Source organism: Anoplophora glabripennis, unplaced genomic scaffold, assembly GCF_000390285.2.
Source record: "Anoplophora glabripennis isolate ALB-LARVAE unplaced genomic scaffold, Agla_2.0 scaffold262, whole genome shotgun sequence".
Classification (NCBI taxonomy): domain Eukaryota; kingdom Metazoa; phylum Arthropoda; class Insecta; order Coleoptera; family Cerambycidae; genus Anoplophora; species Anoplophora glabripennis.
Window position 1 is genome coordinate 544,563 of NW_019416428.1, and position 16,173 is coordinate 560,735.

At 25.4% G+C, this 16,173-nt stretch overlaps 1 protein-coding gene across 1 annotated transcript in view; it reads right to left on the reverse strand.

The window, feature by feature from the left end:
* Positions 1-1,581: 1,581 nt before the first annotated feature.
* The window catches only part of LOC111691520 (PTB domain-containing adapter protein ced-6-like), a 31,877-nt gene continuing 17,285 nt past the window's right edge, over positions 1,582-16,173 (reverse strand). The window contains exons 2-5 of the mRNA XM_023454525.1: positions 3,902-4,324; positions 3,317-3,493; positions 2,751-2,895; positions 1,582-1,719 (exon numbers count right to left, since the gene is read on the reverse strand). Coding sequence (XP_023310293.1) covers positions 1,587-1,719; positions 2,751-2,895; positions 3,317-3,493; positions 3,902-4,324 — 878 coding nt within the window. The 3' untranslated portion in view covers positions 1,582-1,586. The remainder of the gene's footprint in view (positions 1,720-2,750; positions 2,896-3,316; positions 3,494-3,901; positions 4,325-16,173) is intronic.

A 16,173-nucleotide genomic window follows, 5' to 3' on the forward strand; every position in this document is an offset into this window, starting at 1 on the left:
TTTTCGGTCATCTATTTATTTTGTATAATTTATAATTTATTATTGATTTATTATTTTGTGTACCTTACGTTCTTGTTACCAAATACAAAAAATAACTATAGAAATTTGCGTTTCACTAATATTTTTTTTAGGAATTTTTTCTAAAAACACGATTTTGAATGCAATGAGAAACTATAGCTCCTGCTACTTCTATAAAATTGTAAAATTTATTTGACATAAATTCTTCTAATTAAAAAATTACTAATTATAATGGCACTTAACATAATGGCACGTCACTAACATATTAATCTATAATTCTGTTGCCGAATTTAAGGAAGATTATAATATTCAATAAATAATTTACTCTTACTTTCTTAGCTTGGTGTTACTTTTACTTCGTGTTTCCGTTCGTAATTAATTTTAAATTAAAACTTTTGTACACTTGGAAGTAAGTAATTGGTATTTTATATTTTAAAGAAGTATTTAAAATATCCAAAATACCTTCCAAAAACAAATACTTTTTGCCTGTTACGACTAGCGACTGGTACAACACGTGCTAAAAAAAATACGCACCTGCACTTTAGAATTTAGTGCATTCTACGCTACATTCTGCAATGTGCGTTGTGTTATTGCCATTCTGTTTACTACCTTTTAGGTCACTATCATCACTAGTCAAGTCAGTAGTCAATCACCAAAATTCAAAATTAATTTCTTTTATCATTAGTGGGCTATTCTAAGAAAAACTAATAAAAAATTATGAGTGAATTAAATATTCTACATCTCAGTAATGCAGATGAAAATGATTGTTTCCACACAGTTTTTTTTTTAATTTTTGATGATTTTGAAAGCGGGCTTACTTCGCACATAAATATATATTTTTATAAATCATACCTTAAGAGTTTCAAAGTTAATATTTCACAAAAATATTTTAAGTACTGCTAATATTTTCAATATATGTATTTAATATTCAACATAGGTACTTAAAATACTATTTTAAATACTAAGTAATTTATATTTAAAATACTTTGTCAAAGAAGTATTTTGTTTTTAAGTATTTTAAAATACTTTCGTACTGGTATTTTGTAATTAGTATTTTAAATACATTTTGAAAGTATTTAGCCCAGCTCTGGAGGTTATGTTGTTGGCATATGTAAATACTTGTGTGGCGTTGTACTACTTGTGTATTGTTTTTATTGATCTGTTGCTTACAAAAACTAATATTTATAAACAGTGTCAAAATGGTATTACTGTTGTACCATTACGTATATGTGGAAATGTAAGACATTTTTTTGAATGAAATTTGAAACTTATTTGCTACTTTGATTTGTTGGTAGAACTAATTTGTGTCAAAGAAATTCATGAAGTCGGTAGCAGTGTAAAACCAAACCCTTTATGAATAAATTCGTGAAGAACTTCGTGAATTTATTTGTGAATAAATTGTCAATGTAATCATGTTCTGCAATACTCAAATTTATAGATACAAAATTGACCGAAAATAGGCATGGAATTCTTTTAATTTGTAATTTATGGTTTTGCTGTTACTGAATACAGTATTCCCTTGCAGTTAAGAACTAGCAAAGGCCGGAAAACGTCAAAACTACCCTATTTTATCTCATTATTACCTTCATTTCAAGTATTCTCTTATCTAATAGTCCAATAGCATTTTCAAGGTCTTGAGGAGTAGCTGCATTTCCAAAATCACCCATCTCAAATGGATCCAGTATTTTGCCACTAGTAACACTAAAAATTAATGAAACTTGTAAAATTTACTTCCCAACAAAAATAATACACCACTAAAATGAGAACATTTTCAAAATTGATTTTACCCAAATGACTGTTCTAATTTTGACAATCCTTTTGATTAAAATAAAATTTTTAAAAGTTTATGCCTCAATTAAGATGCTGTGGTAGAATTTTTATCAAAATGCTAGATTTTGGTATATAAAGGGGGAAAGAAATAAATACTGCTGTTATTAATTTTATTTGTTAATGTTAAAGTTTTAAAATTAAAGGCACAAATAGTAATAAAAAATAAGTGACTACTTAAAAACCATCAAATATTAATTTAATTGTGTATCTCAATTAATAACAGAGATAACATGAACTATTTAAAAAACCCAATTATAGGATGTTCCAAATTTCGAAGAAAACAGTTATTCTCACTTTATTTCTCTCTATTTGTCCTGAAAACTGAAATTTGAATAAATAATTTTATCATGGTTGATTTCCTTGTCAATAATTATTCTAATTTTGACAATTTTTTTTTATAAATAAAAAATTTTAAAAGTTTATTCCTTATTTACAATGTTAAGAGAATTTTAACTGAAATTTTAGTTTCTAAAATATAAAAGGGGAAAGAAATTCAGAACCTCATCGCTATTATTAATTTTATTTGTTTGTTGTAAATATTTAAATATTAAAGACATAACAGTAGTAAAAAAAAACAATACAAGGAGACGACATAGAAATCAGTAACTATTAATTTAGCTGGATATCTCAATTAATAACAGACACTGTTTAAAATTTCAGGGATTATTCTCTTTTTCACTGTATATGTCCTAAAAACTAAAATTTCAATAAATATTTCCATCTTAGCATCGTAAGTGAGGAACTGACAAGGAGGCCTATAATTAATAAAGAAAACATACTTTGAAACTGAGACCCATTTTAAGAGTGCTAATTTTAATGCAAATTGTATATAGAAAAATATTTCTTCTAAGTAGACGTTGATTTAAGACTAGAAATAAAAGTAAATAGAAAAACGTTTATACCTGTTTGGAGAGGGCGTTAGAGCAGGTGTAAATGGTGTAGTGCCAAACAAATCTTGACCTGAAGTTTTGAAATCACCATTATTATTACCGTTATTGGTATTAAGGCTGAGATTACTACGTCTAGGTGCCTTCGGAGGTGGTGCAACTGAAATTTAAAATAAAAATAACATGTTTTTTCAGTAAAAAAATGAAAAATAAAGAAAGCAGTTAATTTTCCAGCACAATTACAAAATATTCACATACAGACAGACACAAACAATAACATGAATTACTGATAGTAATGGCAGAAAAATATTAACAATTTATAGCATCATCATCACTAATTAACATGAAGGATTTCTTCAAAGCAAAATTATTTAATTATGTATATAAAGGAAAAAACTACTATAATTTTAAAGGAAGGTTCTCACAAATTGATCAGTAAAATCACACATTTCAATAAAAACTGATTGTCAGTTTTGGTTTTACAATAACGGTTGTTCAAATAGGTGTGGAAAAAGTAACCTTTTGTTATATGAATGTTGTAGTGATGCAGTTTAAAAATTTTTCTTCTTGTTGATACTTACTTAGTGGTGGACTTGAAGTGTTGCCATTGGTGTTAGGGTAGAATTGGGTATTGTGGTTGTTTTCAAAAGATCGGGGATCAAAATCATTGTCATGTTCTAATTCATTTAATAACAAGCCTTCCAGTTTTGTGCCCACTGCAGGAGTATTTTCAAATGATCTTGGTGGTACGGGTGGAGCTAAAAATATATCAAATAAACAACTTGATAATTTACAAATTACAAATTTTATGTATTTGTTATTATAATAAAAGGTTATCTTAATTTCTAATTTATATCAATTTAAAATTTTTGCCAATTCTTAGTTATTTTGTTCTAATTTGTAATAGCATATGAAATAATTATGGGCAGATATGAAAAAAATTACATTGATAACTTTTAGTTTGTTATCATTTTAATATTAAATTAACTATATAATCATATTTTAATTATCATGTGAATATAATAAATTATATCACTTTTTATTAACAAATAGAAATGTGGAAATTCCAACATTTATTTATATATGAGAAAATCAATTTTTTTTTTTAACACACAATGGCGAAGAATGGAATTCCACTTTAACAATTCAATTGTTTAGAAAGTTACCTCCATTCGTGATTTCTGAATTAAGATCTAAAAGTTCCTTTGTAGTTCCATTAGTCTGATTTGAGTTATTCACAGTCGTATTATCACTAGAAGAGTTACTATTATTATTCAACGACGACTTCACTTCCAATATATTTCTGATATCATTCTTCCTCAAATACTGATCAAGTTCAGGCCTAATACTACTAAACTGAGATATTTCCAACAGCCTTTGTTTATAAACGTTGTTCTCTTGTTCCAACCTTTTTATCTTCTGTTGTGTGATCATCGCCCTGCGCTGGGATTCCAAGTCCTTGCCAGAAGTTTCCAGGAACCGTTTATAGGCTAGTTCGAAGGCTTGGCCAATTGTTAGTGTTATTTCCTCCGCCAGTTTATCTGATATGAAAACGAAACATTCGTGTGTGTCCTCAGCCTCATTATCAACTGAAAAAAAGGAAAATTTGGAATTAAAAAATAATTCTTTTTGTTTTACTGTTTACTACATACAATATACAGGGTGTTTCACATTTAATGTGATATTTAGCTACATCTGAGGTCGCCATAGTTAGAGAGAGGATAATTTTAAAATTTTAGGATTCTATAGTTTTCATGGATNGCGAAATTTCGAAAAACCGACAATTTTCTGTAACACTATAGCAGTTGCACCCCCTAGCGGTGAAGTTACAAACTTGAAAATATTTTAAATCAATTTCTTTTGGTCGTATTTGTTAATAGATTTTTTACCCCATAATCGTAGCACGTCTAGTATCCTATATAGCCGCTCGATACCGTTAATGGATCACCCTGTATATTATGATCCTTCAAATACATGTTGGAATTCAACACAGTTTCTGATAAGTTACTGGGAAATATTGATGTAACAAACTTCAAATTTGTTACATTACAGTGGAAGCAAAATTTGAATAAAAATGAGCGGGAGGTATTTTTAAGTACATGCTAATAGTATATTATTTGAATGTAAATTATACTTATTAAAATATAATAAAAAATACCACAAAAACTTCTGATGTGTTCATGTTAGCCATGCAAAAATGTTTTATGTTAATTCATAATTTATTTGCCTTTTATCAACGTTAATAGATTTTATTAAAACCTGATAATTATATAATGTCCACTTATATTAATATACAGTCTTTTTAACGGTATAGTGATTAGACAGATCGTAAATTTTGACAGTTGGGAAGCCCGCATCGGTTTGGATTTAATTTGATAAAGGATACTAAAATTATTCTTGTTACTCTAATATCCGCTTGATCACCAGATTAAATGAGACACGTCCAGCGGATGTTGCGTGAGATGACGACTTATCTACTTCGCGGTTTATAAGTTAATCGTAATAATTTTCAAATATGAAATATTGGCTGATCAGGAGAAAGGTCAACAGAAATAGTAGATTTGCGTTACATACGGTGTTTTTATCTGTATTTCTTTTGTATATAAAGAAATGTTGTAATATTTTCTTACACAGTGATACTCCAAATGTTTCCTAAAATGGTGATATAAAAATTTTATACAAATAAATAGCATACATTTGAAGTGAGAATTTAGTACAACTAATAAATTAACATTGTGAAATAAATTACTTAAAAAATTACCTGAACTGAATTGTGTGCTTAATTGGGTAATTATTGCAGAAAAATATATGATTTTTAAAGAAATTATTGTCTAGATCTAGACCAATGGTTCTTAACCTGTGGTCCACGGACCTCTGGGGGTCCGTCATCTCCTCCCAAGGGCTTCGGAAGTTTTCAGGGACATTTGATGGCTAATAAAAACTAATTAAGAAAATGCACTCTCTTATGTCAGAGTGTAACTTATTGTTAATCTTTTCAAAATTTACGTTTGATGTGCAATTTAGAATTAATATTTCAAACCCATTTAAATTGGAACTTATATCTAAGTAACTGGGGGCCCCCAACAACAAAAAAATATTGAAAAGAGATCTGCGGTAAACAAAAGGTTAAGAACCACTGGTCTGTACTGAAAAATTAATAGTTATAGTTACAGCAATCCGTGTGGAATTTTAAAAAATGGGTGAGAATATTTTTGCCGAATTAGCAAATAAATTCGAATATTTACTAATACTAATGTTGTTTCATTAAAAGACATAATTTTTCTATTCAGTTCTCCAAATTATGCTTCAACTGACAATAGTACAATTTTTGTGCCATTTTCTGTATATTTTCGTATTTATTTCACATAAATTGGTGAATATTTTCTATATAACTCGAATTTAAGTTTGTATTAAAAAAATTGAACAGTAGTTTTCATTTGTATAATAAGTATTAACAATACATTTACAAGTAAATATAGCAGCTTTCTGTTTTATTAGAAAAAAAGGTAATATATGCTTAATAATAAATAATAGATATAGCTGACGTAATCTATAAATTATATTTTTATAAAATATGTTACATTTATTGGAAATTAATAATAAAAAAATATATTTNAGTGCCGTGCAGAAGTGTATTTTTAAATCATTTTCGAACTGCTCTTTTTGATTTTTTATTTACAAAATTGTATTTGTAAGAGTCCCCTGTACATCCAAAATTTTTTTTTGGATAATTTGTGAATCGCCCTTTATATAATTAATACAAAAACACATAGTTGATATAGTGAAATTATTAAATAAAGCGATTATTTATATATCCTGTATTATTGCTGTCCTATCACCTGATGCTACCTGATGAAACCTAAGATGTGCAAACAAAAAAATATCTTTGTAGCAGCAACTTTTTGCGTGATTAATCTTTGTTGAGAGTGATAATATGACAGCAAGAATACATAATATTTCTTTGAATAATTGAATTATTTAACAATTTCAATATATGAGTTACAGGTTTTTGTATTAATTATATTTATACACTTTTAGTTTTTAGTTTAGTTCTTGTTTCTGAATTATTTATTACAAGCTGTCTATCACGTACTGTAGAGGTATATCTCAGGTGGTTATTTCCAGTAATCTTGGCAGTTTTGTCTGTGAGGTTAGATATCTTTTGCGTACTTAAATTTTTGGTATCAAAAAAGATTGTTTGACTTCGTTTGACAAAATTGATTTTTAAATTTGTGAATTTGTTAAAATTGCATTTAAAATACATTTAAAAAAATAATTCATTTATCACAGGTAATAAATATTGAAAAAATAATAGATACCTATTTTGTATGCAGTATGCAGTTACTAAAATTATGACTTATTTTATTAGATACTAACTTTCACACGTTTGTAAAAATATAAACGTTTGCACAAGTGATACGTTGTGTAAATGTATGTGTTAAGGTCTTTCTCCTTTGTATTCCTAAGGGCCGGTTTCATAATAAACTAAAACGTGCCTTTTTAAAGGAATTTTTGTGACAACAATATGTTACTATGGTAATAAACAAACTTTATTATATTTTAACTCTGGTGTGATTAAGAAGTTGACTCTTAGTATACTTCTTTTTACAGGATATTGTTACTTTTTACTTAGATGTGTTTTTGTTATACCTACTGTAAAAATATTTCTACAAAAGCAAAGATGAGAAAAGTGTACATTTTACTTATGTCAGATAATTTTACATAAAATTCGTGTGAGTGTAGCTTTAAAATTTCATGATATTAACTGTTAGATGAACAATATTTAATTAGTCCAATTAAATGAGCCTTTAAATCGCAATTTGGTCAACTTGCCTGATTTTTTTATATAAGTTAGTTTAGGGTATATAATAACAATAAGTGACAGTAATTTTTGTTCCAACCCCTGGCCAGGGGTGAAAAAAAATAAAATAAAGGGGTTTTTCAATATAACTCAAAAGAAGTAAGAACTAGAAAAAAAAGTAGATATATTTTTTAATTTTTAATAAAAAAGTTAAACCAATTAAAATTTTTTAATCGTTAATTTTAATTATTTAACGCTAAAATATATTTTTTCTGACATTCGATCGATTATTTAAAATAAAAAAAGTTGTTTTCGAAATTTTGTAAAAATAAAAAATCACGTTCGCTTTGAGAAATTGTTATAACTTTTTTTATTAAAAATTAAAAATTATGTCTATTTCCCTGAAAAGATAGGTTATATTGTTAAGAGTAAATTGGAAAAAAAATTATAAAATTTATTAATTTTTCTACTTATGATTTTTTAAATTTCTGAAATCATCTCTTAACTTCTAGTTTCCCTAACTCTGTTAATTTTAATAATACAAGAAAAAGTCAATAAACCATTTTTATGTACAATTTTATGCTCTACAACTTTTATAAGAAACTTATTTTTCTAGTTCTTACACCTTTTGAGTTATCTTGAAAAACCCCTTTATTTTATCTTTTTTCACCCCTGGCCGGGAGTTGAAAAAAAAATTACTGTCACTTATTGTTATTATATACATCAAACTAACTTATATCAAAAATTCAGACAAGCTGACCAAATTTGCGATTTATAGGGTTATTTAATTGGACTATATCATAATCATATAATTCTAAAATAAATTATTATCAGAAAGACATGTTAATGAAACAGTAAATCATTCGGTCGTTATACACTGAAACTGGAGGAAGTAGCTACAAAGCATGTTATAGTCGCAATAACTCAAGTAATTTGAAATTGAAGCAGATTTTACTCTGTTTACTGCAAACTGATATTTATAACATTATGCTATGGGTATAATATTTTACATATATTGCCACTCTGTTAGTCGATTTCCATTGCAACTAATGCCTCTGTGCAAGTAGGAAACAAATTGTATGGGATATAATAATTATATGTATATGTATACACGTACTGGTTCCAGGCGCCACGGAAGAGGAACGCGCTTAATTTTTGTTTCTTACAATTGACAGAAAAAGAAGTTTACTTGAATTAGATGTATGGGGTTATAGAAAAGTCAACAAAAGTAGTACAAAAAGTAAACTTGTAAATTTTCTAACATTAGTTGATGATAAAATTAGTTAACTATAAATCAATATTTTTTTATAGGTGAAAGTACATACATCATTTTTCCAAAAGCGCCCTTATACATCTACTACTGTTATTATTTACATTTACCTAAAATAAGACATTTAAGTTTAATATACAAGGTATTTCAGGAGTGATTGTCGAAATTTAAAATTTGAATTCAGGTGGTTAAAATAACAAAGGAAATCGCAATATACAAATGTCTGAAAATAATTCATTTTCGAGATTGGCATTGAGGAAAATTACATTTGCTAAAACTTCAATGCCTCCTGACGCTTTTTAAATTTTTAAATGTTTTCTAAGTTTTGAAATGCTGTTTTTTTTTCGGTCATCTATTTATTTTGTATAATTTATAATTTATTATTGATTTATTATTTTGTGTACCTTACGTTCTTGTTACCAAATACAAAAAATAACTATAGAAATTTGCGTTTCACTAATATTTTTTTTAGGAATTTTTTCTAAAAACACGATTTTGAATGCAATGAGAAACTATAGCTCCTGCTACTTCTATAAAATTGTAAAATTTATTTGACATAAATTCTTCTAATTAAAAAATTACTAATTATAATGGCACTTAACATAATGGCACGTCACTAACATATTAATCTATAATTCTGTTGCCGAATTTAAGGAAGATTATAATATTCAATAAATAATTTACTCTTACTTTCTTAGCTTGGTGTTACTTTTACTTCGTGTTTCCGTTCGTAATTAATTTTAAATTAAAACTTTTGTACACTTGGAAGTAAGTAATTGGTATTTTATATTTTAAAGAAGTATTTAAAATATCCAAAATACCTTCCAAAAACAAATACTTTTTGCCTGTTACGACTAGCGACTGGTACAACACGTGCTAAAAAAAATACGCACCTGCACTTTAGAATTTAGTGCATTCTACGCTACATTCTGCAATGTGCGTTGTGTTATTGCCATTCTGTTTACTACCTTTTAGGTCACTATCATCACTAGTCAAGTCAGTAGTCAATCACCAAAATTCAAAATTAATTTCTTTTATCATTAGTGGGCTATTCTAAGAAAAACTAATAAAAAATTATGAGTGAATTAAATATTCTACATCTCAGTAATGCAGATGAAAATGATTGTTTCCACACAGTTTTTTTTTTAATTTTTGATGATTTTGAAAGCGGGCTTACTTCGCACATAAATATATATTTTTATAAATCATACCTTAAGAGTTTCAAAGTTAATATTTCACAAAAATATTTTAAGTACTGCTAATATTTTCAATATATGTATTTAATATTCAACATAGGTACTTAAAATACTATTTTAAATACTAAGTAATTTGTATTTAAAATACTTTGCAAAAGAAGTATTAAAAATACTTTCATACTAGTATTTTGTAATTTGTATTTTAAATACATTTTAAAAGTATTTTGCCCAGGTCTGCTGGGGACAATTGTAATTACGTGGTGTCATTAATGATTTTTTAATAAGATTATTTATTTTTATCTAAATTTAAATTGAACTTTCGATGCTGAATTCTCCGTAAAAACAGACAAAAAAGAAACAAGAATAACGTTTTCCGGAAACGATTTTTTAAAGACTATACAGGGTGATCCATTAACGGTATCGAGCGGCTGTATATAGGAAACTAGACGTGCTACGATTATGGGGTAAAAAATTAATTAACAAATACGACCAAGACAAATAGATTTAAAATATTTTCAAGTTTGTAACTTCACCGTTAGGGCGCGCAACTACTATAGTGTTACAGAAAATTGTCGCTTTTTCAAAATTTCGCTTATATAACCTAAGTTGCAAATACATTTTTTTAAATTATTCTACTATTAAACCCTTCACAAGTTTTGTTTGATTTTTTTTTTGTTATTACCATAGCAGTCAGTATGAAGGACGCTATCTTCAAATTTTTAAATTGTCATAACTTCTAAATGCCTTAATCGATTTCAACAAACGATGGCTCATTTTAAAGAACTATTAATGAAATTTATTTTTATGATATAGGAATGAAAATATTTTCCAGTGCAACGGTAGACGACGGTAATTAGAAAAGTTTTGTAATTGTCTCCGTTTACTAAAAAAATTAAATGCAACGATATATATTTTTTTCATGGTTTGATAGACAATTCATTATGGAAAACAAATACACAAACCGGAGGTCAATATCTTTTTTCATTTTCAAGTTATTGCTAAAATAGTTAGGTTGTGCTAGAACATCCTCCTTTATTTACTTCTCTAAATAACATTAACATAATCCAAGCCAAAATTAAATTGTAAAACAATACCAATATTGTCCTTAAAGAGAATTATTGCTTTATTTTAAAAAATTTTTGATAACTGCAATGTTTAATTTTTTACTAATTCCAAATATCTGAGTAGTTATAAAGATTATTGTTTCCATAACGAGGCAGGCTATTCCCTATGAAAATAGACAACTGAAAAATTATGCCAAACGAAGTGTGACAGCTTTTGCTACGTGCAAAATTAGTGTTATTTGTGTTCGAAAAGTACTTGTGAACAAGAAAAATGCCGTTTACGATTCTGGAAGCGTATGCTATGTTGGCAGTTTATTTTCAATGTTTGAAAAATGCCGTTATAGCTTCAAGAGAGTATGCTTTGCGATACCCTCGTAGAATACGCTACTCCAGAGAAGTATTTCAGCGTTTATCCAGACGCCACTACATTCTGCAAAAAAACATCGCCATGCAAGAACGGAAGATAATATTAATATGTTGGCTTGTGTCCATGTAAATCCCCAAATAAGTGTAAGGGAATTAGTTAGAGACCTGGGAATTTCATATGGAACCCAAGTACTTTTCTCACACGAATGACACTAATTTTGCACGAAGCAAGAGCTGTCACATATCGTTTGACATAATTTTTTATTTGTCTATTTTCATAGGACAAAGCCTCCTTCGTTATGGAAACAATAATCTTTATAACTACNTTTACCCTGTATGTTTTTCTACCATTTCGCAGTAAACCAATAAAAAATCAAAAAATATAAAACTCTGTCAATAGGAGAAAAAAGAAGTATGTTGGATAATTAAAAAATTTCGCACCATTCAACTTATCTGAATTTTTGGAGTGCCATGTCGATTGAACAGACATATTAATCAATATACCGTTTGTATTTTATAACGTGAAACTTTCAAATATCTCAAGAAATAAGCATTCTACGAAAACAATGTCAATAATCAAAATTTAATCATTCCACGGGGAAATAGATTAGTGCTAAAATTTCTCTCCCCCTTTTGTTGTGTGTAGGGAGGAGGGTAACTGAAATCTTAAATAGGAACCTCCATTTTTTATTGCATATTCGAATTCTACGGCTAAAAGTAATGATTAGATTTGATTAATTGACATTTTTTTCGTAGGGTGCTTATTTCTCGAGATATTTGGAAGTTTCAAGGTAAAAAGTACACCCGGTATATATGACTCAAGTTGCAGTGTTACATTAGGTAGGTAGGTACCCTTTTGGAAAAATACAGAAACATTTTTTTTTTGTGTTATTACCATCACCCTCACCATAAAATACATTTTTATTTTCATAAGAAAAAACAATTTAGTGTCAAATATGCAATACGAGAAAAAATATAAAACCAATGCATACTAAATCAGTTATTGATAAATCAACAATAAACAATACATAACTGTCACAGGTTTGAAAAAATTATCTAATTATGGGAGGCTAATATGGAATATTAGTTCTCGTAAGAACGTTAAAACGAAATGCTATTCTATTGTATGTATATTAACAGTTAAAGGATTTTTTGAGTTGGAATTTATACGCTGTAAAAAAATTTCACTCAAATTTCCCTCAATTTTACTCAATAATGTATAAATTTCTGTCCACACCCGATTGAGTGAAATTATTGCATCAGAAATGAGTGAGTTTTACTCAAATCCGAGTTTCTGCTAAGTGAGCGACTTTTGACTCTATTTTGAGAATGTAAAACCAATTTAGAGTTGACTTTTCCTCTAATATGATTTAACTTTAACTATTATTGAGTAATTTTTTACTCAGACGTGGTTCATATTCTCTTTAATATAATTTAATTTAAATATCATTGTATTAAAGTCATAAACTAGTAAGTTGCCACATTGGTTTCTACACAGATCTGTTTTAAACACAATATTTTAGGTCTCGATTAAAGGAATTGGTGAACTAATCGGACGATTATATTGCTATAACCTATATTGTACATTACATATACGTAATTATAGATAACAATTTAACTATCCGTTTATTTAACCAAATATTAATCGAGATTTAATATTGTCTTTAATGATTGTAATTAAATCACTGCATTTAAATACAATATTCACTAGAATAAACCGATACTTGACCAACTCCAAAGCACGCCATACGCCATACTGCTATCCACCACGCCACGGTCACGAGATAACCTAATGGAATGATGAGAACAGACAAAGGCAATGCATCTGAATGTGAAAAGGGGTGGGATCACTCAGTAATGAGGACATTAATTTAGGTACAAGTGCACCAAATACGAGTTTACGTGAATTTATTTAAGGAGTAATATAATCACAAATGAGTAAAATGATCAAAATGACCAAGATTGAGTGAAAATGTGCTCAACAATTTCACTCAATGGATTCATTCCGAACCTTTATTGCTTTCATTCACACAGACTTTTTACAGTGTATTGAAAAAAAATCCTTCTGAAGAAGATAGCGATATCTCTCGAAAAGTCTAAACCGACAAAAACAACCCGAAAATTATTCAACCAGTAATTCAGCACCTTTTTACCTATATACTAGAAACAAAAATGAAGCAACTTACCTATAACTGATTATTTGAGAAATATTTATATATTACAAAAAACTTATCCGGTATTAATACCTTTTTACAAAATACAGAAAAAGAAACATCAGCACCTGGTTGAACAAACTAAACGAGCTTATTATCAAAATAAAATTATTTTCTCAGACAATAGATCAATTTCTACTTGGAAGGTTGTATCTGAACTTAGTAATAAAAATAAAGTTTACCCTAAAATTGAAATCACTATTGACGATGTTTCCTATGGAGAACCTGGGCTGGTGGCATCACTATTCAATGATTTTTTTGTAAATGCACCACAAAAGATTATTAGAGAAATACCCAGTACGATAAATAATTCCAGTTTTATTTCTTTGAAGGAAAACAACAATTCTCTTTATTTAAACCCCTACACTGCTGATGAAATTCTTAAATTATTGACAATAAAATTAAAAAATAAAAACTCATCTGGTGCTGATGATGTACCAATGTCCTTAATAAAACGTGTTATTGGTTGCATAATACAACCAATTACCTACCTTGTTAACTTGTCCTTCGAATGTGGTACCTTTCCAGATGTTTTAAAATCTGGGAAAATTGTTCCTATTTTCAAGGGAGGAAATCCCTCTTGTNATTATTATTATTATTATTATTATTATTATTATTATTATTATTATTATTATTATTATTATTATTATTATTATTATTATTATTATTATTATTATTATTATTATTATTATTATTATTATTATTATTATTATTATTATTATTATTATTATTATTATTATTATTATTATTATTATTATTATTATTATTATTATTATTATTATTATTATTATTATTATTATTATTATTATTATTATTATTATTATTATTATTATTATTATTATTATTATTATTATTATTATTATTATTATTATTATTATTATTATTATTATTATTATTATTATTATTATTATTATTATTATTATTATTATTATTATTATTATTATTATTATTATTATTATTATTATTATTATTATTATTATTATTATTATTATTATTATTATTATTATTATTATTATTATTATTATTATTATTATTATTATTATTATTATTATTATTATTATTATTATTATTATTATTATTATTATTATTATTATTATTATTATTATTATTATTATTATTATTATTATTATTATTATTATTATTATTATTATTATTATTATTATTATTATTATTATTATTATTATTATTATTATTATTATTATTATTATTATTATTATTATTATTATTATTATTATTATTATTATTATTATTATTATTATTATTATTATTATTATTATTATTATTATTATTATTATTATTATTATTATTATTATTATTATTATTATTATTATTATTATTATTATTATTATTATTATTATTATTATTATTATTATTATTATTATTATTATTATTATTATTATTATTATTATTATTATTATTATTATTATTATTATTATTATTATTATTATTATTATTATTATTATTATTATTATTATTATTATTATTATTATTATTATTATTATTATTATTATTATTATTATTATTATTATTATTATTATTATTATTATTATTATTATTATTATTATTATTATTATTATTATTATTATTATTATTATTATTATTATTATTATTATTATTATTATTATTATTATTATTATTATTATTATTATTATTATTATTATTATTATTATTATTATTATTATTATTATTATTATTATTATTATTATTATTATTATTATTATTATTATTATTATTATTATTATTATTATTATTATTATTATTATTATTATTATTATTATTATTATTATTATTATTATTATTATTATTATTATTATTATTATTATTATTATTATTATTATTATTATTATTATTATTATTATTATTATTATTATTATTATTATTATTATTATTATTATTATTATTATTATTATTATTATTATTATTATTATTATTATTATTATTATTATTATTATTATTATTATTATTATTATTATTATTATTATTATTATTATTATTATTATTATTACTATTACTATTACTATTACTATTACTATTACTATTACTATTACTATTACTATTACTATTACTATTAGTATTACTATTAGTATTATTATTATTATTATTATTATTAATTAATAATTTTTTTATAGGAAATTCAAATTAAAGCAAATACTCTAGGGTTTTTCACGTTTTTCACAAAGCAACTGACTGTCATACTGTTACGATCAATGTATTAGTTCTTTTTCTAAATTTTTTTTGTAAAAGATAAAAATAAAATACCAAAAACTTGGTTATTTGAATTTTTCACATAAATTTTGAGGTTATGTGAAAAAAGTGTAAATACAAAAGTTGTAGATCTTTTTATTACCTACAACTTTTTTCCATAAGACTTGTAGTTTTTCCGGAAATCAAGATAAACCGTTTTTACCCTTAAAAACTCGGCCCCTTCCCGACCTCAGATCGCCCGTAAATTATTTTCCTTTTCATTTCTGTTATATTCTCTTCCTTTTCTAATGGGTTTCATCCTACTATAATTTTTTTTTCACTTT